The 24,160-nt window shown below is 40.4% G+C and overlaps 1 protein-coding gene and 1 pseudogene across 1 annotated transcript; one reads left to right on the top strand and one right to left on the bottom strand.

The window, feature by feature from the left end:
* The first annotated feature begins 1,425 nt into the window (after positions 1 to 1,425).
* LOC140227114 (trichoplein keratin filament-binding protein-like) lies at positions 1,426 to 20,362 on the top strand. Its single transcript, XM_072307546.1, has 10 exons — positions 1,426 to 1,619; positions 2,725 to 2,935; positions 4,257 to 4,313; positions 5,983 to 6,225; positions 6,929 to 7,108; positions 8,339 to 8,511; positions 16,289 to 16,370; positions 17,363 to 17,548; positions 19,022 to 19,165; positions 20,147 to 20,362. Exons 1-10 carry the CDS (start codon positions 1,426 to 1,428, stop codon positions 20,360 to 20,362), a joined length of 1,686 nt encoding a protein of 561 aa, XP_072163647.1.
* Positions 20,363 to 22,719: 2,357 nt separating this feature from the next.
* LOC140227113 (uncharacterized) lies at positions 22,720 to 23,690 on the bottom strand (annotated as a pseudogene).
* Positions 23,691 to 24,160: the final 470 nt, after the last annotated feature.

Here is a 24,160-nt window from a genome sequence, read left to right as displayed (position 1 = left end):
CAATAACAGTCCAACTGTCATTAGTTCTTACACATTTCAGTGGGGAAGGATTCTTCATAGAAGCTGTCTTGTTCGCTGGTGTAGATCTAGGTGGGGTTGCACAACGCCAACCGGTAGAGGATTTGCGTAGAGTAACTATTGGTACATTGTCTGTCCTTGGAGGGATCGGACTGGATGATCTAAATACTTTATCTTTCCGATTTCCGTAATCACAATCAGAGCTATCACTCAGATATGAATGGCAATCAAATGAGTTGCTAAGGTCCAAACTGTTGTTTGAAGACTCAAATGAACTGGTAAAATTTATAGCATCACATAAAGGGCATAACCAGATGGCATCGGGATTCTTGGAGTGAAAATCCATAGTACTATTTGAGACATCTGAGCAGTTAAAGTGAAACCAGTTTTTGCATATTGAACACTGTATGCCAGAGTCTTTTACGGCATTTTATGATGACGTCTCTAGGTAAAACTCTGTGTAACACGTTAGATAGACCATTTTATGATGACGTATCTCTATTTCCATTGACATTGTGTAGAGTGAATTTTTCAAAGAGTTTTATACAAGACAAGGAATCCAGTAGATATTGGTGTCAACAAACTGGAATGTAGTGCCTACGTGTGGTGGCATTCGTTCAAGATTTTACTGCAACAGTGCAAGACATAATCACAACAGTGCTAGAAAGTAGACGAGACCACACCATCGTGCCATCGCCAGTGCAGCAGTGGGCAGTGTCATTGATCAGGGTTTAATAGACCTAACCCTGCCCCGGGGCACTGTACAAGGTCACTGATACAGCTTGATAGACCAAAAGATCAGGCTGTAGTGTACCGGTATTCGTGAGATATATGTTCCTCTTCATGGAATCCCTCACCTAAAATTTAGTCTGGAGGCTCTGAGTCTGATACCCGATGCTGTTAGGGAGGATGCTGTAGCATGGAAACCAATGTGATTGGCTAAGCTAATGTGTGCATTCACCGATGATTGGGGGGGGGGGGCAGGTGGAAATTCATGAAGCGTTTTGTTAAATTTGCTCTCGGCCAATCAAATGCAAGAATTTCAGGAACTTAAAACAGTTTTTCAGAAAAAAAAAATGTGGCAAAATGCTTGATGAGTCCTGTATATGTCCATATTACCCAAATTCACAGGATTTCCATCTAGACAGTGAGTCATCTTGAATACTGTCATATCAGTTTCAATATTGTATGCCACCTATTGACTGTATCTTCTATATCAATGACAAGTAATCCTTGTGAACCTGGTAAAATGCTATGCCATGATCCAAATCATTTCAAATTCCATGTGTTTACAAAGTTTGTATATTATGTGTCAAATTCAAGTCTGTTCACTACAATTTGTATATCATCACCCTACTTTAACTGCTTCTGAAAAATCACTACAGGCAGTGTCATACAAGCAGTGTCATGGCGCTTCCCACATTGCCATCTTACTGGACGTCACGGTACAAGAACATACACGAGAAGGCAATGGTGCAGAGACGTAACCATGAGGAAGACTTCCGGGAGCAGTGGTCACACCGAGCTGAGTATTTCAAGACAAGTGAGGTCCAGATGGTCAAACAAAATGCATGGACATCAGATAAGAGTTTCCATGACAGGTGAGTTGTTTGGTGCTGTTAAGAGATGATCTTCCATAGTTTTACCGTATCCAAAAGTAATTCACAACAACCGCAATGAATTATTCAGATCAGCTGGAAAACAAGCTAACTGCTCAAGGAGAGCATACATGGAGCCGAGAAAAATATGTTTAGGGAAATATTTCAGTAAAACATGAATAAAATCAGACAGGTAAGGTGAGAGAGTAACTTCGGACCATTTTATAGTTTAATGAACCCTTCAAATCACCACTGTAAGTCCTAGCAGTAGACAAGTTTCAGTGATATTTGTTTGATGAAACAGCCAGCAGGGCTATAGCTGACTAGTTGCTCTACCTCCACACATGGGTTGTCCTGTGGAATTAGAAAGCAAATCTGCGGTCACTGGTCACATTAGGCAGGCGGTAGCTTTGCTCAGATTCCTTATACCAAGTTTTCTTTGTGAGAAATTTCTATGGTGTTGCTATTAGGAGGTGGTAGTTATAGATTATAACTAGATGGACAGGCTGCCACTTGAGCAGGTTTAACAGTATCTACAACTGTAATTTGGCATTTAGCAGATTATGCTTAGAGAGGGAGATGTGTATGTCGTGCGACTAAGTGGTTGTTTTTATATCACTTCTTTGCACAAAATTTGTCATTGATCACAAATTTTGTCTGTGTCAGTGCTCAAGACTTATCAAGATTATTTTACATCCTCCAAAGCAGTTGAAATGGATTTCACTTTACCAACTTAAGGCTTACCATATTTGATTTTTTCATTCATACACCAAGTTAGGGATTCTCAGCAGACTTTCGGTTATGCAATCAAGGTAACTCAGCCAGGACACTTTGTTCACAAGTATAAGGTCCCAAAGTATAGGCAGGTAAAGGCCTATTAATACATGGGTTGCATACCTGTTGACCGGCATGATCACAAAACAAAATCAGTCATTCATTGGCTATTCATCAAATAGGTATCGGGTAGGCACTTTTCTGTTCAAGGGTTGGGACCCTTGCTCGAATGCCCATTTGAACGAGGGGGAGGGAATTATTTGTTATAATGCCCTGCACAGACATGATTTCGTGGAAGTTTGACACATCATTTGTTTGTTCACTGTCTTTGCAGCATGGATGCATTCAAGAGTAAATTTGAGAGAGAAATGAAAGCTAAGGAGCTGCAGGGTAGGCGCCAAAGGCTGCGGCGCATGCTGACAGAGGAACGTAATGCATATGAAGCTGAGCTCCGTGGCTTGTCGGGAGACAACTACCAGAGACTCAGTGAGATGAAAGAACGCAGTGAGGGGTTGAAGACTAGTCGAGAAACCCATCGAAAGCAGGTAATGGCAGGTTGAGATTATGTGGAGTGTTGACATTTGGGATGTTATTACTCACAACAGAAGAACATTTTTAGGAAGATTTTATTTCTTATTTTTTTTCAAAGACTTAGTAAGCATAATCAAGCCTGACTTCAAAAGTCATTCACATTTGCATAATTGGTGAAAAATATGTCATCCGTAATTACAGGAAGAGTTAAAATATATGTACAATATTGTTCTTTCTCTTGAGCAAAGAAGTCATAATTCATAATTGTGACCGTGCATCACAAACCAACAAAAAGTCATACTCACTGATTTTGTGTGAGGACTGCAAATAGGTGAAATGGGTCCACCCAGCCAATCTTGAGTTTTTCATATTTTCTGAAAGAACAAGCCTTCTACATTTTACTAGAGTTTTGGATCATAAAATATACAGGAAATTGTGTTTTAGCAGTTTTTCTCAAACACTTTTTGGTAGAATAGTGTGATTAGTCATTAGGTGTGTCTTATGGAGTCCCCTTTTCATTTCTTACAAACCCTAACCATGGAGCTACTCTCTGTTAGTAGCTCCATGCCCTAACCCTATCCATACTCTTCACTTTCAACTCTAATAACTTTTGAAAGGATGGTGCTACTGCTTTGAAAATTTGCATTAATCATCTACAGAATGTGTTAATAAAGTATGCTTAATTTCAGCCTAGTCTGATAATCTCTTCATTGTTGTTTGCTCCGGTGGTTTATATCCTGTTTTTTGTTCCATTCATCACACAGCTAGCAGGCTTGGTAAAGATTAAGCGCTTGAATGAATGGACCCTGTACTTCAGAGCCTCTTTTCTCAGTTCACACTTTCCAGAGTGTGTGCTTTCTTTCCAATGTTAGGATAGGTTAGGGGAGTCCATTTGAATTGAGTTATACATCATTTTAAAGCTTAGGGTATGCCCTTTCAGAATCTGCTCTTAACTAAAAATCCATGTCTGGCCATTTCTTGTTGGTTTTGTGATGTAGGGTCACAATTAATGGAATTCATAAACCAACAAGTAATTGTGTATGACTTTGTTTTTGTTTTTGTTTTTGTTTTTGTTTTTGTTTTGTTTTTTTATAATGGTAACGATTTATTTTTCAAATATTTTAAAGAGCATTGTATATTGACTCATGTTGGTGAATGAGCATTGAAATCTAGCATCAAAGGCAAATTCCAACCCTATATCTTAAATGTCAGTTTGTTCTGCTTTAATTTAGGTGAACATGACTTTCCAGTCCTTTATGATTGTGTTCAAGTACATATGCTATTACAGATATCATGCATCACAGTAAATTCTCTGTTTTGTGTGTTGCATGGCAGATAGCAGATGAACGCTTGTATGACCACTGGAAAAGGAATAATCCAGACTTAAGAAAGGTAAGGAAAGAGAGGCTGTCTTCTCAGAATGCATTAACTCTTTATGTGCCATGTTCACACGTCCGACTCGAGTCGACGAAGTGCCAACTTCACATATTCTGCTCAAACCCACAAACCCGCCCAAACCGATCGATAAATCACCGAATGCCGCAGTACAATAAAAGCTTTTCTTGCACTTCCGTTCGTCTCACATATAGCTTGCATTTTGTATGGTGATTGAATATCAAGCGGTGTTCCCTAATAGATTTGCATGTAAATTCTAAGTTTCTGTCACTGTTTTGTGTGCAAAAGTCATGCCTCTACAGTAATGTAGCTACTGGTCATTTCAAAGAAAAACAATCATTGATTTGTCATACAATTTACATCAAAGCAAAGCTTGGCATTTTCTCTACAACTTTGCTCACTGCATGTCCAGCTTAACCCATTCATTACGGGAACCTGGTATACCAGGTTCCCATGGGAGCAACTGATATACGGGAACCTGGTATACCAGGTTCCCAAGATGAAGACAAGAGTGTCTGCTTTTGTGGTCTAAATTCATGTTTTTTTGTGCTATCCTATTGAACAGAAAAATGGATTTTATAAAAAGATAAGAGTTTATTCAGCACTTGTTCGCCTTCTGTTGGAAAATGCGTATATCACAGTATTATTTACCTTTTTTTTTCAGATTTAGTTTGTGCTTGTTCTGCTGTAAAACTCGTATGAACATGTACATAGCAATCAAAGCTGAGCTCAAGTAGATTTCTGTGTTTGCTGACACCAGTCATCCCATTCAGGTGCGTGGTTTTGTGAAGAACAAAAGATTCTGTGAGCCCATCAGTGCACGCTCTATTCATACCTCACACCGCCTTGCACCCGATCAATATTTCCATTGTTCACTGGCACATGTACTTGACCATGGAAAGGGGGATACATGTAACGCTTGACTGCCTTCACACAGGTGGATTATCAACCCGTCCGTTCTCTGTGGACGGGCAAAAAGAATCTCATTTGGGGGCATTAAAGGCACTCAGAAATTGCGGAAGGAACGGGTTAACAAAAATCTATATAGAAGTTACATAGATTTGAAAAACAGAATGTTTTCTCAAAGCATGACTACATTGGTGTTTCAGAATAATGTGGCACACAGGGGGATTTCACCATGGCACATGAAAGACTTAATTATTAAGTAATGGTGAATAAAACTGTTCTTATCTACTCAGATGTAGGAGATGGATTGCTTCCGCCTTTTCAGTGGGAAGTAGAATGATTTCAGAAGTAAGTTAGGGATAAATCAAGAACACTCTATGTTCATAAATTTGCTGCAGTTTTGCAACTATTAATTTTCAGTATCATTGTTGAGTGTGGTCTGCAGTTTATAGTAATTATGAAATCTCTTCCAGACTGAATAATAATTGTTTTGCCAAGGAAATTATACCTCTTACATCCAGAAACAGCTTCATTGTCTGCCATCAAATAAAATCAGCTTGTTGAATGGCTTTTTTTTTTCTCTCTAAAGTATACTAACCGTAAGAAATATATCAAATATATTTCAAAGTATAAATTTTTAGATTGCATTAGATATATATTGTAATTGTATAATGTGAGGTTTGTTGTTGTAACTGTGTATGCTTATTGCCTTGGTTGCATTCTGCCTTGAATGTTGCACTTGTTTCTCCCATCTATTTAGCTGGAGTCCGACATGCACCAGCGCTATGTCACCAATGCCTGGCAGGACCAGAGAGAGGAGAGAGAGGAGCAGCTAGCCTCGGCCAGGGCACATGAGCAGCTCCTCGATGAGGCCATGGAGCGAGAGAGGCTTGCTGGGCTGGAGCTGGACCGTCAGAGGGCCGAGTCTCGGTTGGAGGAGGAGAAGGCCTTGGCTGCCCAGCTCCAGGACCAGGTCAAGGAACTCAAGGACCGGGAGCAAGAGGTGAGGGGCTCGCAACACGGCGTGTTCACTGACACATTGTGCATCCTGTGGGAGCGTGGTAGCTTAGAATGTGATATCATGAATTATTTATTGTTCTCATCAACCAAAGGATTATACTGATGTTGATAGCGATATTGAATGTAGCAAATGTTTTGGACATACTTTAGAAAAATAGATGTCAATAACAGTCAGAGTACACTGGTTCAACATTGGTCAGTCACTGTAGCATTAGTTTCTGTGTGTGTCTGTGTGTGTGTGTGTGTGTGTGTTCAGTTACATTTATTGCATGTTGAGAAACTGACCAATGGCATGATTTTTGTGAGATTGTAATTTGTTATCGATATACACTATCCTGATTACTGCTATTTGCTGGCAGACAAATATTTTATGTATGTTGTTATGCTTCATTTTTTTTTTTTATATCCTCTGTAAGGATCTAACTTTGTACCAGATAGACAGTGAATTGATGAAGCAAAGAACAGTAATAAAGCAAGCTGTTCATGTCAGAAAGATATTTTGTTTCCTAAAACCTGTGTGTTGCAACAGTAAGGTACAGGCTGAGAATATTGCAAAGTATTTCTTTTTGTCATACAGTTGTTTTCTTTTGGCGGAGTGTCTCTTTTATGTTAGGAGTCTTGCCTTCAACATTCATTGAAGATTTATTCAAGTTTTGCTCTCAATGCTTAATTCATGATGATCTCAGGCTGCACGGCTCAAGACAGAGCAGGATGACTTGGTCCAGGAGCAGTGGGAGCTGGAGAAACTGGAGGAGGAGAGGAAGGAGTTGGAGGAGCAGCGGAGGAAGGCGGAGTTTGGGCGTGTCCTCGTCAGCCAATACAAAGCCAAGCTGAGGAGACGGGCACGGCAGGTCCAGGAGGCACTGGTAAGCAAATATCTCAGTGGAGATTTTTTTCAGTATTGACATAAATGGAAATAATGTCTCATTTGATATGATATGATGCAAAACTATGTTGAGCACAGAAAGTACATTATTTTGAAATCTGACATTCAAATGTAGGTTTTGAGAAGAAAGGGTGGACTCATCTTCTTGCAAAGTCAAATTTCCACTTTACTGAGCCTAGTCTTGATGTAGGCAACAATTTTACAGCAATATCCAGGTTTTACTGTCATTCACATTCACCCATCCTTTAACTCAGTGTGTACGTTGTGGGGATACTTGACCAAACTCTTGTCCTGTACATCACAGCTCTGAAATATTAACCATCAAAATGACGTTGGCAGAATAAAGCAGTGAGGGTACACTATGTTTAGTATGATCACATATTTCTTCTTGAATATAACCCAGCCTTACCTGGAGGAAAGTGCCTTTGGAAATACCTATTAAAGAGGAGTCAGTCAGTCCAGTGTATCACAATGTTGCATTCAGATTCTTAAATCTGCCGTTAATCAAAAGCGGGCTTTTGCCTGACTGAATTAATCCAAGGGTTTCCCTGGCCTTCATCTATCCCTGTGACAAGTTCTTAAATTTAAATGATTATCATCATCATTATTTTATATATACTTTGATGTCTTTGGTAACTTGCATTTGTTGGTTGACTCTCACTTTCATTTTGTTGCCTCTTCTTGGCACACCAGGTTAGGACTTGCTGCTTGTTCACCCCCCCACCCCCCACTCACGCTGTTGCTGTTTCACTTTTTTCCTATTCTATATCCCTCTGTTGTTCCTTGTTGTGTTTGATGTTGCCTCTCTTTTCATCCTCATCCTTCACAGGTTGCCCCCTATGATCCTTGGGATCATTACTGACCCTCCTCTACCTTTTGTCTGTCCACCCTCCTGCTTTAATCCCCCCCCCCAACTTGTTGGGCTCCTTGTCCATGACACCCATCCCTTTTGTTTTCTTTGTTTTGTGTCCCTAACCCTCTCCTGACTGTTCTTGTTGTGTGTAGTCCTTTGTGATTGCTTTCCCTGCCTGTTTGTCATTTTGCCTCTGATGAAGATTCTGCTAAGATTGAAAGCTCAGACCTCTTTTGACTCCAAAATTGAAATGAATTAAATAGTCCCACTGGTTTCATTAAATGCTGTGAAAAGTTCCAAGGTTGAAATGATTCAAGTCTCAAGAGAGCTTCCTCCATGAATAATGTGCACCTGCAGGAATTAGATCGTAAGATCTTGGAGTCACTGGCAGAGAAGGAGGCTGAGGAAAAGGATCTGCAGTCAGCCAGGAAACAAAAGGCCCAGGCTGATGCCGCGTGGATGAAGCAGGTCATCGAGGAGCAGCTCAAGCTGGAGAAAGCGAGGGAGGCAGAACTCGACACCCTCTTCCAGTACGTGACCCACAATTCCTTATCACCTTTTTTTATGTCTTACTGTCTTGGACCTTTGTATCGCTCAAAATTCTGTGTGGCTTGTGACTTGCAGCATGCTCATTTACAAGCTTTTCCAACTCCCATGAAGAGTTGTGTTTGTATGGCAAAATACATACCATGAAAGATGTGTTAACCCTAAAAAGGCCAAGGGGGGTGAATCAACCCCCCTCGACATTTTTTTGCGACTACTCCGCCACGCGAAATTTTTTGACCGCGCCGTTCACTGACTTTTTATTTTCAAGTCTCACACATCTTTTGACACCATTTTCGCAAACATTGCGCATACGACGCTGCACAACCTTTTATACATGCCTGTCAGACCGAAAATGGCTCAAAAACGTGATTTTGTGTATAAAGTCTATGCAAATGGAGTTTTCTCTTCTTATTCATAAAGAAGTAATTGTTTTCACTTTCATATGCTGAAATCAATTAATTTTAGCATAATTATGCTTGAAATAGATTCTGTCACAAATTTTGCGAAAAAAAGATAAAACAAAAGGTCAAAAAACAAAGAAATACATAAGAAATTCATAAAACAATAAAATACATAAGAAATTTATTTTGATACCAATTTTTTTTCAAGCACATTGTTAGGAATGCTACAAAGAATGTTGTCACTAAAAATTAGGAATCTAGGAGCTTTGCTTTCTGATTTACAGTACATACCAAAAGAAACTTTGTGTTAATTTTACGTGTAACGCAAGCGCCGATCGGTACTGCGTTAATCTTTCTGCGTTACAAAATTAACGATCACCGTGCGTGAATGATCGTTACAGATCGTTACAGATCGTTACTGTGCATTAATTTTTAGATCTTGCGTTAGCGGACTTGTCATGTGGACTGGCAAGAAATCTCGGAAATTGCGAGACTCGGAGATGCCTCGGTTAAGTAACTGTCGTTCGTAATATTTACTACGGACAATTCCTGCCGGCGGAAGGCATTTAAATAGCGATATCAAATACCAAAAAGATTTTGTAGTTGAGCAGAACTCCCCTGGCAATGTCGTATTGTCATGGTCGTCAAATTTGTACTCATGGGCGCAGTCAATGGAATCGGGCAAGCAAAAATATCGAAGCCACATTTTTCCCCACAGCCAACATACTAGTATTCCATCGAACATTGAACCCATGAAATCACGCATACGCAAGCCTAAAACTAATGCCGACTGTCTAACGTTAGCGATGTCACGATTCAACAACTGTCAGACACTTACTCAATTCAGGAAGGTGCAATAGTCCATTTATATTCCAATACACATCGTATGTCTCGCCGAATAACTGGTGGTAGTGTGTGAAGACAAAGCCGAGTATTTCGGCAGTAAAAGTAGCTGCAGCAGAAGAAAATGTCTACCACTTTCTGCTCGCATTATTACACTGCCAGCAGGTGAGTCAAGTGGTGACTTGATAGGCACGCTTCACATGAAAGTTTACAGACACCCAGAAACATGAAAAATCCCACGATGCCAAGGTGCCAGAGTGGGGAATGGGGAGGGGTGGAGAGAGAGAGAGACCAATCAACAGAAGAAACCGCGCGTACTGGCGCATTCTCGGAGGTCACGAACAGTCTGGGGTCTTGGAGATGAACAGAGAAGGAATGTTTAATTAAAGATAGCTCAAGTCGAAGACCCAGGATTACAAACGTTGATTTTTTTCCCCCTTTCATTTAACATGCCTTCACGTTTAGAAATGGTTGCACTCCTTGAAAAAAAAAAAAAAAAACTCTCCTGCGATTTTTAAAACGTCAAACTTACCATGAAAGTGTTACTACGTGTAATACAATAGTTAATACTATACCTATTGCTTTAATCATACAATGTATCTGTATAACACAAATTTGACTACCAATGACAATAAAGGATACTTGTATTTGTTTTGTGCGGAGATTTTTTTGTCTTTATCCCGACTAGTTCCTATGAAATTTTTGATGTTTTTACGGCAGCATCAACAGCCTAAAATAGATTACTGAGAGATTTATAGATTATGAAATTTTTTGCAACCATCCATTTGAACGTCATACAGGCATGAAAAGCCCCTGATATTCAGCAAAAACAACTCAACAGATCAGAGACAAAGTTCCTTCAACTTTTTGAGAAGTAGCACGCAGATTTGCTGGGCGTGGTAGGGTCCATGCTTTGATATCGTCACAATCGTGTTGTCACCAGGGAGGTGGAGTGTCTCTCTTCCACCTCCCTGTTGTCACGGAGTATCGGGAAGTTCTCACAAACTCCAGGATCACCCCTCCCTGCCAACTCCATGTTGCTCCCAGGGAGGCGGGAAGAGTCTCTTCCCACCTCCCTGTTGCTCCCCAACGTGCATTGTGAATGCGTGGCGTTTCTTGTCACCGTCAGTACCCGAGGCTGCTTTGTATTTGTCTTGGGATATTGATTCTTCTTGTCATGACATGAGTGTAGTAATCTTTTTGCATGGCTATGTAAAAAATTGTGATACAACGTGTACTCAACTCATCTTTGTGATTTTTTTCTTCAGTCCAAAAGGAAGACAAAATAGTATCATGACGTTTGCAATTGTTCGAAAGGTCTGCTTTTGATAACTCACAGACTACTCAGTAATCACCCTTGTTTTCCCGCTCCCAGGCCCTCCAATTTTATTGAGCAATCCACACGCGCGCGCAAATTCCTGTGCCATGTGGTTTTGCCAGCCAGCTGTCGGAATGTGCTTTGAAGTTACATTTCAGCCTGGCCTGGCTGGCATGAATGGGTGTCGAGTTTCAATCAATACCTACTGTTGTTTTATTCTTGTATTTGAACATGTCGTTTCACCTGACAACACACGGAGATCGGGAAGGTGTAGGGCTAGGGAAGAGGTTTTTGTTGTGTGTTGCAACCTAATCCGGGCAATTAACCCCAGAGGGCAATTACCCCCCCCCCCCCCCCCCCCCCCCCCGCTAAATACTGGTTAATGGTAAGGTTAGAGTAAAGATTAGGTTTAGGGTGAGGAGTTTGGGTTATGGTTAGGATTAGGGCCAGGGGAAGGGTCCGGGGTAATTGCCCAGGAAGAAAAGAGGGACGCGCTTTTGTTCTTGGTCAAATCGATTTACCTAGGTGATGCTGTGGAGCTAGAAAGGAACAAAAAAAAGCAATTATGATGTCTGGCGTACTTCCAGGACGTCTTATTTTTCTTGCACTCTGAAATTTCCTATTGTTTGGCGTTATCAATGTCGTTAATTGTTGTATAGTTACCCTCTTTCGCATTATAAACCTAAAGTCCATAGAACATTCATACGCATTAAGATCACACTCGAAAAGCTATACTGGTGTATAGTTTGAACACAGCAAAATGAAATAACGAATATCCCGCAGATTTTCCAAAATTACATATGCGTCATGTGGGTCCATTCATTTTCTTTTCTTTCTTTTTTTTTCATTTGTCTTCTTGTCGATGTGGGGGGGGGGGGTAGATTCAGGATATGCTTTTCCTTTTCCCCTTTCGGCCCGGTGCGATTACTCCTGGTGCTGACATTCTTTCTGCTCGTCTTCCGATTATACTGTTGTTGTAAATAAATGCGCATGGAGTCCCAGCTGTATCGCAAAAAAAAAAGAAAAAAAAGAGGCTATCTAAAGTTGACTTTCAAATACAAGTAAAATCTGAATCAATTTAATGGTACGGGTTCGCGGTTTCAATCCCCTCGAAGCCCGATATTTGCCTTTCAGCAAGACACTTTATCCACAAAAGGCCAGGGCTCCACACTAACTTTTATTTTGGTGGCCCGATCGGGCCACCAAAATGATTGATTTTTATTTTGTGGTGGCCCGAAAAGAAAAACAAACAAGCAAAACTACCGGTCCTATTAAACAGAAAAATAAATATCAAGTATTACTGAAGTGATACAGGTACCCACGTCTAAAATAAATGAATAGAAAATTAAGTCATCTTAAACCGTTATTCTGAGTGCTACGATTTCGCAAATAGGCTTATAGATTATCATAAAAGTTGATGCCTATTAAAGTGGTCAAAATTTACGTTTGTAATGAGAAAGTGGGAGCATTTGCAGACATTGTAAACATCCGACATTTGTTTTAGCATCGTAAAGAGCCAAAAATTACCGTTATTTATTTCTGATGGAAATTCAAGCAATCATCCAACATTTACAAGTATTTTAACACCTTCCGGAGCCGAATGTTACCGTTAATCATTTTCAAATGTAAAACCAAGCAACCGACATTCATTCTAGCATCTTACGGACCTGAATATCATGTTCATTTCCGAACGTGAAAGCAAACATCCGCTCTTTATTTTATCATCTATGAGCCGATTGATACCGTTAATCATTTCCAAACGTACAAGCAACAATCTGTTACTTGTCTTAGCATCGTACGGAGCAGAATATTACCGTTATTCATCTCCAAATTCAAAAGCAAACACCCGACATTTATTTTATGATCGAAGGAGCCGAATGTCACTGCTGTCCACTTTCGAAAGTGAAATGAATCATCTGACATATTTCAGCATCGTAAACGGAGCCGAATGTTATACTGTTTTTCACATTCAAACGTCAAGGCAGACATCCGACATTTACTTTAACATCAAACGCAACTGAATGTTATTGTTATTCATTTCGAAATGTTAAAAAATAGCAAATGTCTGATATTTATTTTAGCATCTTAATTATGGAGCAGAATGTTACTGCTTTTCACTTCCGAACGTTCAAGCAATCATCTGACATTTATTTTGGCATCTTCCGAAGCCGAATGTTATTGAGCACTATTTACTTTCGAACGTAAAAGCGAACATTCGGCATTTCATCGTCGTACGGAGCTGAATATCATTGTTATTCATTTCCGAACGTCAAAGGGATCATTCGACATATATTTTAGTATCTTCCGGAGCTGAATGTTATTGCCATTTACTTTCGAACGTAAAAGCGAACATCCAGCAATTATTTCATCATCGTACTGAGTTGAATGCTATTGTTATTCATTTCCGAATGCCAAAGCAAACATTCAACATTTATTTTAGCATCTTTCGGAGCTGATTGTTATTGCTATTTACTTTCAAACATAAAAGTAAATATGAGACATTTATTTATCATCGGACGGAGTTGAATACTATTGTTATTCATTTCCGAACGTCAAAGCAAACATTTACTTCACCATAAAACGCAGTTAAATGTTACCGTTATTCATTTCGAAATTTAAAAGCAAACATCCGACAGTTATTTAGCATCATATGGAGCAAAATATTACTGTCATTCACTGCCGAACGTAAAAACAATCATCTGACATCTATTTCAGCATCTTCTGGAGCCGAATGTTGTTGCTATTCACTTTCGAAAGTAAACGCAAATATCCGACATTTATCTCATCGTTGTACGAAGTTAATTATTATTGTTATTCATTTCCGAACGCCAAAGGGATAATTCGACATTTACTTAAGCATCTTCCGGAGCTGAATATTATTGTTATTCACTTTCAAACGTAAAAGTAAATTTCCGGCATTTATTTCGTCATCGTGCGGAGTTGAATATCATTATCATTTATATTCGACTGTCAAAGCAAACATTCGACATTTATTTCAGCATCTTCCGGAGCCGTATTTTATCCTTATTCATTTCCGAACGCAAAATCAAATATCTAACATTAATTTCAGCACCGTACGGAGCTGAATCTTACCATTATTCATTTCCAAAAGTATAAGCAAACATCCGACATTTATTTTTGTATAATACGGAGTCGAATATTCAGGCGCGGCGCTAGGGTGCAATTAACTCGCCAAAAGCTTATGACCTCGAAGCCTCAGTTGCAAAAAGTAGACAGCTTGTGTGCGTAAAACCGCTGGGGAAGTGTTGCAGGACAATCGCAATATCTCACCTCAAAGCCATCAAATGATTAAATCTATACAGCAAACTGAAGAAGAAACTATTCTCTAACTCGTAATGTTAGTTATTTGGGGTTTTATTGAGGATAAACGTGTGAAAATAATGTCGAAACTTAGCTTCCAAAACAGAAAATTTGGTCTCAAAACAAGTGTTATTTTCTCACATTTTCCTTCATTGCACAAAAATGAAACTTCGGTATATGACTTATGGTAGTATATCCATGCTGCTCTCCAAATATCTTTTCTGTATCATTTGGCGCACAGCTATGTCTGGAAAAAATCGAGATCACTGTCACTTGTGACCCACGTAAAATCCATGGCGTAAGGAATACGCAGTCCGATGTATTGGTTTTTGTGCTGCTTGAAACAGTTGAAGCACAAAGCAGGGTTCCTCTTTTGCCCACTCACCACCCTGCTGACCGAAAATCGACCTCTGTCGCATTGCGCCGAGCCTGACACCGCTGATTGGCTAAGCGTGCACTCACCAGTAGAAAACGCATGCGCAGGAGGATGATCTAGTTGTGCATGTCCAGTATCTTCTCTTAAAGTTGGTTGTCTTTTTGCTCTTATTTTTACCTAACTACTAATTGCACAAACACGAGACTTCGCAGGTAGTGAGTCTGGTGTATACAGACTAGTAATATGTTGATCAAATGCATATTCATGCAGGCGCAGACTTGTGTCGGGAAAAAATCGTAACCCTTTCCCACAGTCGACTCAAGCAGAAAAATACACATATCTCGAAAGATACATCAGCGTTTTCGCCCAAAAATCATATGAAGGATGATATATTCATATTTGCTATATGTGTGAAGTTTCAAGGGATTTGGTGGTAAAATAAGGGAGATACGAGGAGGTGAACTTTCGAGATTTTTTGTCCTTCCCTCCGCACAGCGCTTCGATGACCGTTAAGAATTCAAAAGCTTTGGCCTCTTATCAGTGAGTTAATTGCACCGTAGCACCGGGGCTGTATTACCGTTATTCATTTCCAAAATTAAGAGCAAACATCTGACATTTATTTTAGCAGCTTACGGAGCCGATAGTTACCGCTGTTCATTTTCAAAACTAAAGGCAAACATCCGGCTGTTTTGGTGGCCCGGCGTGCGTTTTTGGTGACGCCGGTCGCAAATTCACAATTCGCGAAATCGTGATTCGATTCGCGAAAAGACTCCGCTATAAGATCGCTATACTCGGCAGGGGCTACGTTGTCCTTTCACCGGGTCTCGTTACAAAACCAAAATCTCGCGTGAGTTCTTGCGTTACCTATCGTTAATTCTAACGAAACATCGTTAATTTGCGTGAGGGATCGTTACTCATCGTTACTACAAACGTTAATTTTCCCGATCGTTACTTTGCGTTACTAACGATTCAGGTGAAAGCGCTTGCGTTAATGAAACGTTAATGTTGATTAACGCAAAGTTTCTTTTGGTATATACTGTAGAGCAAAATGTATGATTTTATGCATATATTAGCATAATTAATGATTATGAAGAAAATTTCCATTTCTTTTTGTATGGTTTGGTAGATTATGCCACAGGTAATGCATGTGCCAATTTTCGTGGCGATTGTGCATTGAAGGCTGAGATCTCGGGGGGGGGGGGGGGGGGGGGTGCCAACCACAAGATCTCGGCCTGGTTAGGGTTAAATAGTCATCTAAAATCACCTCTGTGCTCTCAGTGTTTTCCTGTCATTTTTTTTTTTCTTTCAATTTCATGGAAGTGTATTCTTGTTTACAATGGGAATTGTGTAATTTGTATATCAAGGCAAAATGCTGATGAAGTCATTGCCACATCACACAGCAGTATGAAGTCAAAGTAAATGGCTTCATGATTGAGAGGTGCATGTGTAGAAGAATTTTGGTGCATATCAAATATGTTTTGTTTTCTTCCAAACTTCAACAGAGAAGAGGCAGCAAGACAGTGGTCCAAGAGAGAGGCAGAATGGGAGAAAGAGAGGCTGGCAAGGGAAAGACTAATGGGAGAGGTAAGGTGATCGTTCACTCTGTTTGTGACCATGGTATAGAATATTAGTAGTGAATTTAGTAATATCAGCATTTCCTGTTTTAAGGATGCAGTCTGAAATCAGTGTAACTTGCACCAATGAGAGGTCCATTCACGCAGTGCACAACATACTGCAGTTAATTCAGTGGACAGATATAGACGAACTCTGAATTCTCTTTCTGTGTTGAGAATACCCACACAGAATGCATTCTTCTTGCCCTCATCAAGTCAGATTAGATCATGCTTCTTTGATAGCTGTTTTCCTCCTCACAACAGTCATATGCTCACTGACAGACCTCATTTCACTGTTCTTACTCGCTGCAATATGCAGAGTAAATTTGTTATTTTGTCATATAATTTCACACTGTAGGTGAGATGTGGGAAAGATCAGTCACTAAATAGGATTTTTCCCAGAGAGGTTGTATATGGCAAGGATTGGAGAGTGAAAGAATATGTAGGAAAGACTCATTGGGAAGAAGCTGTAGTGGAATAATAGGATTTGATAACAATTATTCATAGATCAAACTTGTTACCAAACATGCTAAATGCTGTGTGCATGCCATTTATGCCAACATTCTTGTGTGCAGAGTCATTGTATGCATAGGATGACTTGTACTTTTTTTGGGTGAAGTTTACTGGTATCGGTTTTCAACAGATGAGGCAGCAAGCATTATCTTTGCAAGCTTGGTAATGGCTCTACTACATTGTGATTTTGAAAATCTGCAGGGCCTTTAGCTCTTACTCATTGCATTTACATCTTGTCCGTGTAACTGAAACCTTACCCCAGCCTCAATATGGAGCTGTATGTTCAGGAAAATATCTCAGCAAAACCTGTGGGCTTTGTCTCTCATTTCCTGTGCATTTGAAATCAAGCTCTAAAATCCTCTTAAAATTTTTTGTTTTGTTTTCTTCTTACAATGTTGATCATGTACATGTTTTGAAATTATAATGCACAATGCACATCATTCCTCCAAGGTGCTGCAAGGTCGGCAGGAGCAGCTACAAGACCGTATGGAGGAGAACCGGCAGAGGCAGGAAGAGTCGCTACGGCGACGGGAGGCACTCCTGAGGGAGATGGAGGTGGCACAGCAGCTGACCCAGAGGGAAAAGGAGGATCAAGAGCAGCAGAAAGTTGACACCCGGCGACAGCTTGAGGCACAGGTGAGAGAAAGGGAACTTCTGAGGCTATGTGGTGGAGTGAGAATAGAACTTTTTATTCAAGGAAATCTGACACAAATTTGTTCTGCTGCACGACTGCTTTCTATATGTGGATTACCTCTCATAACAATGGTGGTATTTATGTGAGGAAATGTTAAACTAAGTAATGGAAGAGAGATGTCTGTGCAGTTGCTCAGAAGACATTTCTGTTATTGGTGTTTGTATAGTTTCTGTGCTCATATGGTTGCCAAGTCCATGCAAACATGCAATACAGCATGTATCTGGGATACTCAAAATATTGCATTGCATTACTGTTTGGAAGGATGTTATGATGCATGGGTGTATGCAAGGGGGGGTCGGGAGGGTCGTACGACCCCCCCCCCCCCCCCCAAATTTTCAAAAGGTCCACTTTTTGTAAAAGACATTTTTGTTTTTTTAGGGGTTTTTACCCTATATACAACAGGAAAAAAAGTGACCAGGTGATGTTCCAGCAAATTGTCAAACTGTTGAACCTCGTAAATTTCGTAACTTAGTTTTAATATGCCATGCCCATACCTTATTTCTAAGCCGCACTGCCATGCCGAAAAAGTCACTTTTGTATGCACCAAATGGCCCCATTTTAAAATATAAAATTCAAAAACTCCCTACTGTGGGAGGGGGGACACCCCCCTCCCACACCCTCCCCCCGCTCGGTCGCTTCGCTCCCTCGCAAAGGTAAAGGTCCAAAAATTTTTATTACGACCCCCCCAGAAAAAATCCTGGATACACCCCTGTGATGGACCATGTGCTGTAGATTACAACAAATATGGTTGCCAAGTCCATGCAAACATGCAATACAGCATGTATCTGGGATACTCCAAATATTGCATTGCATTACTGGTTGGTAGAATGTTATGATGGACCATGTGCTGTAGATTACAACAAATGGATAAGTTTAGTGATGAGCCACCAGAGGAACATATCTTCAATGCAAAGAGCTATATTCGAAGGGAAACTTAGAAGTATATAAAAGGTTTCACCACTTTGTCACAGTCTTTTTACCAGTGCCTGTAGTACCATCCCTTCGACTCATCACAAAATGATGTCATTGATATCCAACTGGAACTTTTTGACCATGAATTTGATGTTTTTGTACATTAGTATGTAAACTATTGTATGCATGTACGCCAAATATTTCTTGAGGTTTTGGGTTTTTATTTTTGTGAATTTTGCAAGTAGGGTGCTACTCACGAATTTAAAAATTGTGAAACTGTCAACTCTGATCTCAATACGAATGTGACTCGCACACTCACATTTATCAGTTCAGTGATGTAATCTACAATCGCGAATTTAACCACTCATGGTGGAATAAGGTTTGTCTCAGAATTCATGCATAAGGACTTACTTCCTCTGTTAGACATAAACAGCCTCCAATGGAGGAGAGTATTTATTGTAACTATATGACTGAATGGCCAATGGTTAATCCTCTTTCTACAGATGACGGAGAGAAAAGAGAGGAAGAAAGAAGCCAGAGTGAGGCTCCAACATGAGCTTGACGCTGAGAACCAGGCAGAGAGGGATTACGAGGAAATGCTCAGAGAGGAGGCTTCCAGGATGGCCCTAGAAGATTATGAACCCAAGGTAAATCCTTGTCATGGTTCTTGGCAATTACCTTCCGGACAATTACCACAGACCCTTTCCATGACCATAACCATAACCCTAATCCTGATCCTGAACCTAATCATAACCATAACCTGAACTCTAACCCTAAACCTAACCCTAAACCTAACCCTAACCCTGATCTTTACTCTAACCTTATCACTGACCAGAATTTAGTGGGGATGGGGAGGGGGGAGGGAGGAGGGAGGGGGTTAATTGCCCTGCTCCGCCTTGTCACACATCATGACACAACGATTTTTCTTCCCCCCTCCCCCCCCCCCATTTCTTTTGATTGATATTTTAATGAGCAATCCCGTGAACAAGGGTTTGAACAAATGGTATAATGAACTCTGCATACAGTGAATGCACAAACTACCACCAAATAAACTACAATCAGCATGCCTTCAAGTAAAGTCCTAAAAAAAAGTACTATTCGATAAACTACTGTAAAATAGACTACCACAAAACATAAAATTATTCATTAGTCTGGGTGTCAAATTCAGATATTGAGCCTAACCTTGTTTTAATGTCCCCCCAAAGCTTTTTTTTGTTTTGTTTTGTTTTGTTTTTTTGATGACTTTACCATGTTTCGAAGGTGCTGAATCCAAATCTGGGTGGTGCACGTATCTCCAGCTATTTCTTCAGCATATTATTTATTCATTGTAATTACACTGAAACACTCTACTCAACAACTTGGGAGCTGATGGCATAGTGCCATGAAGAGACAAAATTTCAGGAAATGGGACGGGTTACATACTAGCGTTTCAAATTGGCAATACTGTAATATGATCATTGGCATAACGTGCTGTGTAGAAGTGTTATTATTCAGTGATGTCCACGAAGACAAATGGTAGCAGTGCAGTGAAAAGCTGTTGATACCTATTGTTACATGATTGCACAATGTGTGCATGGTTTTGTAGACCTACTGATCTCAAGCGAACTCTTCCTCCTCTTGGTCCTCAGTACTATCCTCGCAGCGGGTCCAGACTGACCAGTAGACCTGAATCAACTGTCCCAATGTCATCAAGACCAGGGTCCACCATACCCACCTCCAGACCAGGATCAAGGCTCGGTGCCAGACCTGGTTCAAGGCCAGGACCAAGACCAGGACCAAGTCCAGCACCAGGAGCTCCACCTGGTGGTTGGCGCAGACCTGGTCCTATCCCAGCCTGGGAGTAATTCACAGTGACACTTTTCTTTCATTGAGTAACTTACACCCTCACATGTTTTCAGACCTTTCATGCAGTCCCATGCAAATGTTTCTTTGTGTGTTCTATCGCTCAAAAGTGTCAATAGAATTTTGGCAAAAATCAAGAGGATGATCAGTAGAAGGGCATTATGGTTTCAGTCAGCCTTGTCAGCCTTACAAGTGAGGTGCTGTAAAGTAGACCACAGAATAATACAGAAACATAAAAAAAGTTCACTTTTTTTCTGTACTGCTACTACAATTTAAAAGTAGGGATATTTTGGAGAGAAAAACGCACACATTAACTTGCGTGGTAGTCTTACTTCAAAACTGTGCATAATTTCTATGCATACATGACATTTCTCCCCTCTTTGTTTTGAGATATCCATTTCATGCAGTATTTTGCAAGGAACTTGGAGATGTTTAAGATCTACTCATCCAGTTTGGTTTAGTCTCAGATTGAAGAGTTGCCCAAGAACTTGCTGTACTACTTTTCTGTGACATTTTTTATGTGGAGCCAGTGTTCTTCTGTCCTGCTACTGGAGATTTTGTGTTCAGAGCAGACTGTGTGAATGATTGCTTCACAGCTACTGGTATCTAAGTTTGGCCTAAAGATGGCGTCGCAATGGTAGCCTGTATCATTTTTATGCATTTCTTCACAACCAGAGCATCTTCACTAGCTTTCTTCTTCTGTGCCATTTGCTTCTAACGACCCTGTTGTAATTTGTTATTTTTGTTAAAATACATGTTAATGCTGGCCACATCATAAGAAGCCTGTTAATACACATCTTCAGAGATGACTGCCTTGTGTTGGCATGTTTAAGGATCTCCTGATATCTGTGCTATGCAGACACCGACAGTCTTTCAAGGATGACCTTTCATTTGCCGCCTCGGTCCAGATAGAAATAATAATATATCTATCAAAGCTTCTTCGACATGAACTGGTAGCTCTGGTCCAGCCTTCTCTGCAGCTACAGTGTAACAGATGGCAGGCGCATCCCATAACATACTAATTGTATTTCTGGATTTATTTTCAGATGTGAGGCTAGGCCAGACTAGAGGCTGGGCTCTCTATAACATTCATATTATTTGCCCCTAAAGACAGACAGTTTTCCTAGAGATATTTTTCTTCTCGAGTTCTTCATCCAGAACTAGAAATATCTGTGAGACAGTCAACTCTGTGCACTCTGGCATGCAGAGTAGAACAGAATGGTGGAATGTAAGCGCTTTCTACCTACTCACGTTATGCTTTAGAGAGTACTATCAAGCAGCACATCTTTTACCTATATAAAAACTCCTTTGGTCTTTTCACTTTATTTCAAGAGTTAAATTCACTAATGAAATTAGTATCTTTGTCCTATTTCCACATGATACCAATATAGGGTAAGGAGATGCAGGATTTAAAAAAAAAAAGAAGTATGATCTCTTTTGTCATAAAAAAAAAGTGTACGAGGTAATATAGAAGTATTGCATTGCAGCTTTATGACTGCTAAAAATTTGATTATTTCATGAATGGTAACTGTCATTGTGAACATGAAAACAGCACAATACTTTATGTTTAACTTATTAGTGTAGGGAGGAGTTGAAAGAAATTTGAAGTAATCAGCATTCATGCAGCATACATGATTTCATATTATTAGGAAGATTAAATGAGAAATTACCTATTTGAAATTTAATCTTGATTTTATAAGTCATAGAGAAAAGAATACATGTCTGATTGGTTGTAAAATGAGATTCCACTGGTCACGTGTGTGGTGATTTTTAAAGCAGTATGAGACTACAGAATATATTGATAGGAAGATGAAGATGTTGAGAACTTGCCTGCATAAGGCTACGTAAGTCGCGGGGGTGGGGAAGAGGATGGATGTAGTCTCTTCTCTACGACTTACTTATAAAATCAAGATAAAATTTCAAACAGGTAAGTTCTCAGTTAATCTTCTTTTTTTATTACGCAAGTCTCCAATCGAGACTACATGTCTGATTGGGTGTAAAATGAGATTTCAAAGCCCTGTGCTCACGTACAGAACAAGACATCTGTAAAGCCATCAAACGGCATCACTCCAGACAGGCATACCAGCACATAGACTGACTGAAGTTGCTAAGTCAGTTTTTCAGTAAAGCCTAGGCAAATTGGCCAGTGTCTTGCAAAGGCTTGCAATAAAACTTTCTGAATGTCTTCTCAGTCACCTATCTGGCCCTTGAGAGGATTTCTGACACTGGCACCTCACTCCTTTGTGCTGCTGCCGCCGCCACTTTGTGTTGGTTTTGCAAGTCTTTTACTTGTTTGCCCAAGTCATCCCCAAAGAGGTACTTGGTTACAGGGTTTGTGGGTTTACAATGATGAGTAAATTTTGTGTTCAGATCTGGCTTTATCAATTCTTTACGGGGAGTATTCATCTCAAAGTTTCAGAACGTTTTGCTGTTCGAGAGCCCTGTTGCTTGGATCGAGCAAGCTGACATAAGCCGAGATACCTCTTGTTAGGAATTTTTTGACCCTCTGAAGCTTCACATCCCTTGTGCGAACAGAGGCAGAGAGGTTGTCCCAGATAGTCTGATTGACTCTCCGGGTGTCAATCCCTTGACAGTTCAGCGGCACTGGTCATTTGCTACTTGTCTCATCAAGCACTTTCTCTTCCAGATGATGGCTCATCAAGTAGTTCACAGAGCTTGCTAGCTCCTCATCAAGAGGCTGTCCAATATCTGATGCCACCGCAAATTTAGCAGCAAAAGCTGGTGCTGTCTGTGCTTCTGTCCTGTCCATGCACGACTCCAGCTCTGAGCTATGCCCTACACTCAAGGCCTCCACCATGCCATCATCCTCAATATCCATTTCCTTTTTATGTGCCATGTCATAATCTGCACTACAAGTTGAAGCAGAGGCTGAATCACTTCATCTGTGATCAAGATGTCAGTCTGGCTGTGCATATCCCATGCCTACCACCCTTCCATCTTACTGGGAAGAGCATCCATGAATTGACAGAGCAAGCCTTCGAGTCTATCAAGACGACTGTTTACTGTCCGAAAGTGGTCATTTTTCAACTTTGACGAGCTGGATTTTGTAGTAATTTGAGGCAGAGTCACCGCTACCGCCGAGCAGTCGGCAGCCCCCAGCATTGCCGCTACTCCCCAGCCAAGATCCGTGTTGCCAGCCGTCCCTTTCGCTGCCGCTGCACGGTCAGCATGGCTAGCACTCACTACCTGATGTGACCCCATTGCTCTGTTTATGCCCGAAGATTCTGCTGCTGCAAGGTCAGTTTTCTTCTCTTTATTCTCCTTTTTCGCAGCCACGCCAGCGGATCGTCTGTCCTTCTTTTCTTCCATAATTATGATATACGTCCGAAAGGAAGAATTTCCACGAAATTCTTGAAAATATCGGATATTGCGAAAATCCTTTTCACACTCACAGAAAACGCGCCAACGAATTGCCACACACGTGACCAGCGGGATCTCATTTTACATCCTATCAGACATATAGTCTTGATCAGAGACTTGCCTAGAGAATAAAAAAATAAAAGTGCAAAAATGAACTTTATAACAGTGTTATTTAAAATGTTTGATGGACTGACAAGGAGGGTGGTATTGGTCATCCAGCCTTGTGAGAAGCTGGGTATTATATCTATGGTGTGATTTACATACAAATCATTTTCTCTTGTGCATTAACCTGTTTGCTACGTGAACCCGGTATACCAGGTTCCCATAGTAGCAACTGATAAACAAGATGAAGACAAGAGTGCCTACTTTCGTGGCCTAGATTTATGTTTCTTTATGTTATAATGCCCAGAAAAATGGGT

Source organism: Diadema setosum, chromosome 4 (genome assembly GCF_964275005.1).
Source record: "Diadema setosum chromosome 4, eeDiaSeto1, whole genome shotgun sequence".
Classification (NCBI taxonomy): Eukaryota; Metazoa; Echinodermata; class Echinoidea; order Diadematoida; family Diadematidae; genus Diadema; species Diadema setosum.
This window is presented reverse-complemented; position numbering and strand designations above follow the sequence as displayed.

Coding starts and splice junctions, on each gene's coding strand:
- LOC140227114 (XM_072307546.1), top strand. CDS start 1,426: ATGGCGCTTCCCACATTGCCATCTTACTGGACGTCACGGTACAAGAAC. Junction 2,936..4,256: donor GAGAAACCCATCGAAAGCAG/GTAATGGCAGGT, acceptor GTTGCATGGCAG/ATAGCAGATGAACGCTTGTA. Junction 6,226..6,928: donor TCAAGGACCGGGAGCAAGAG/GTGAGGGGCTCG, acceptor TGATGATCTCAG/GCTGCACGGCTCAAGACAGA.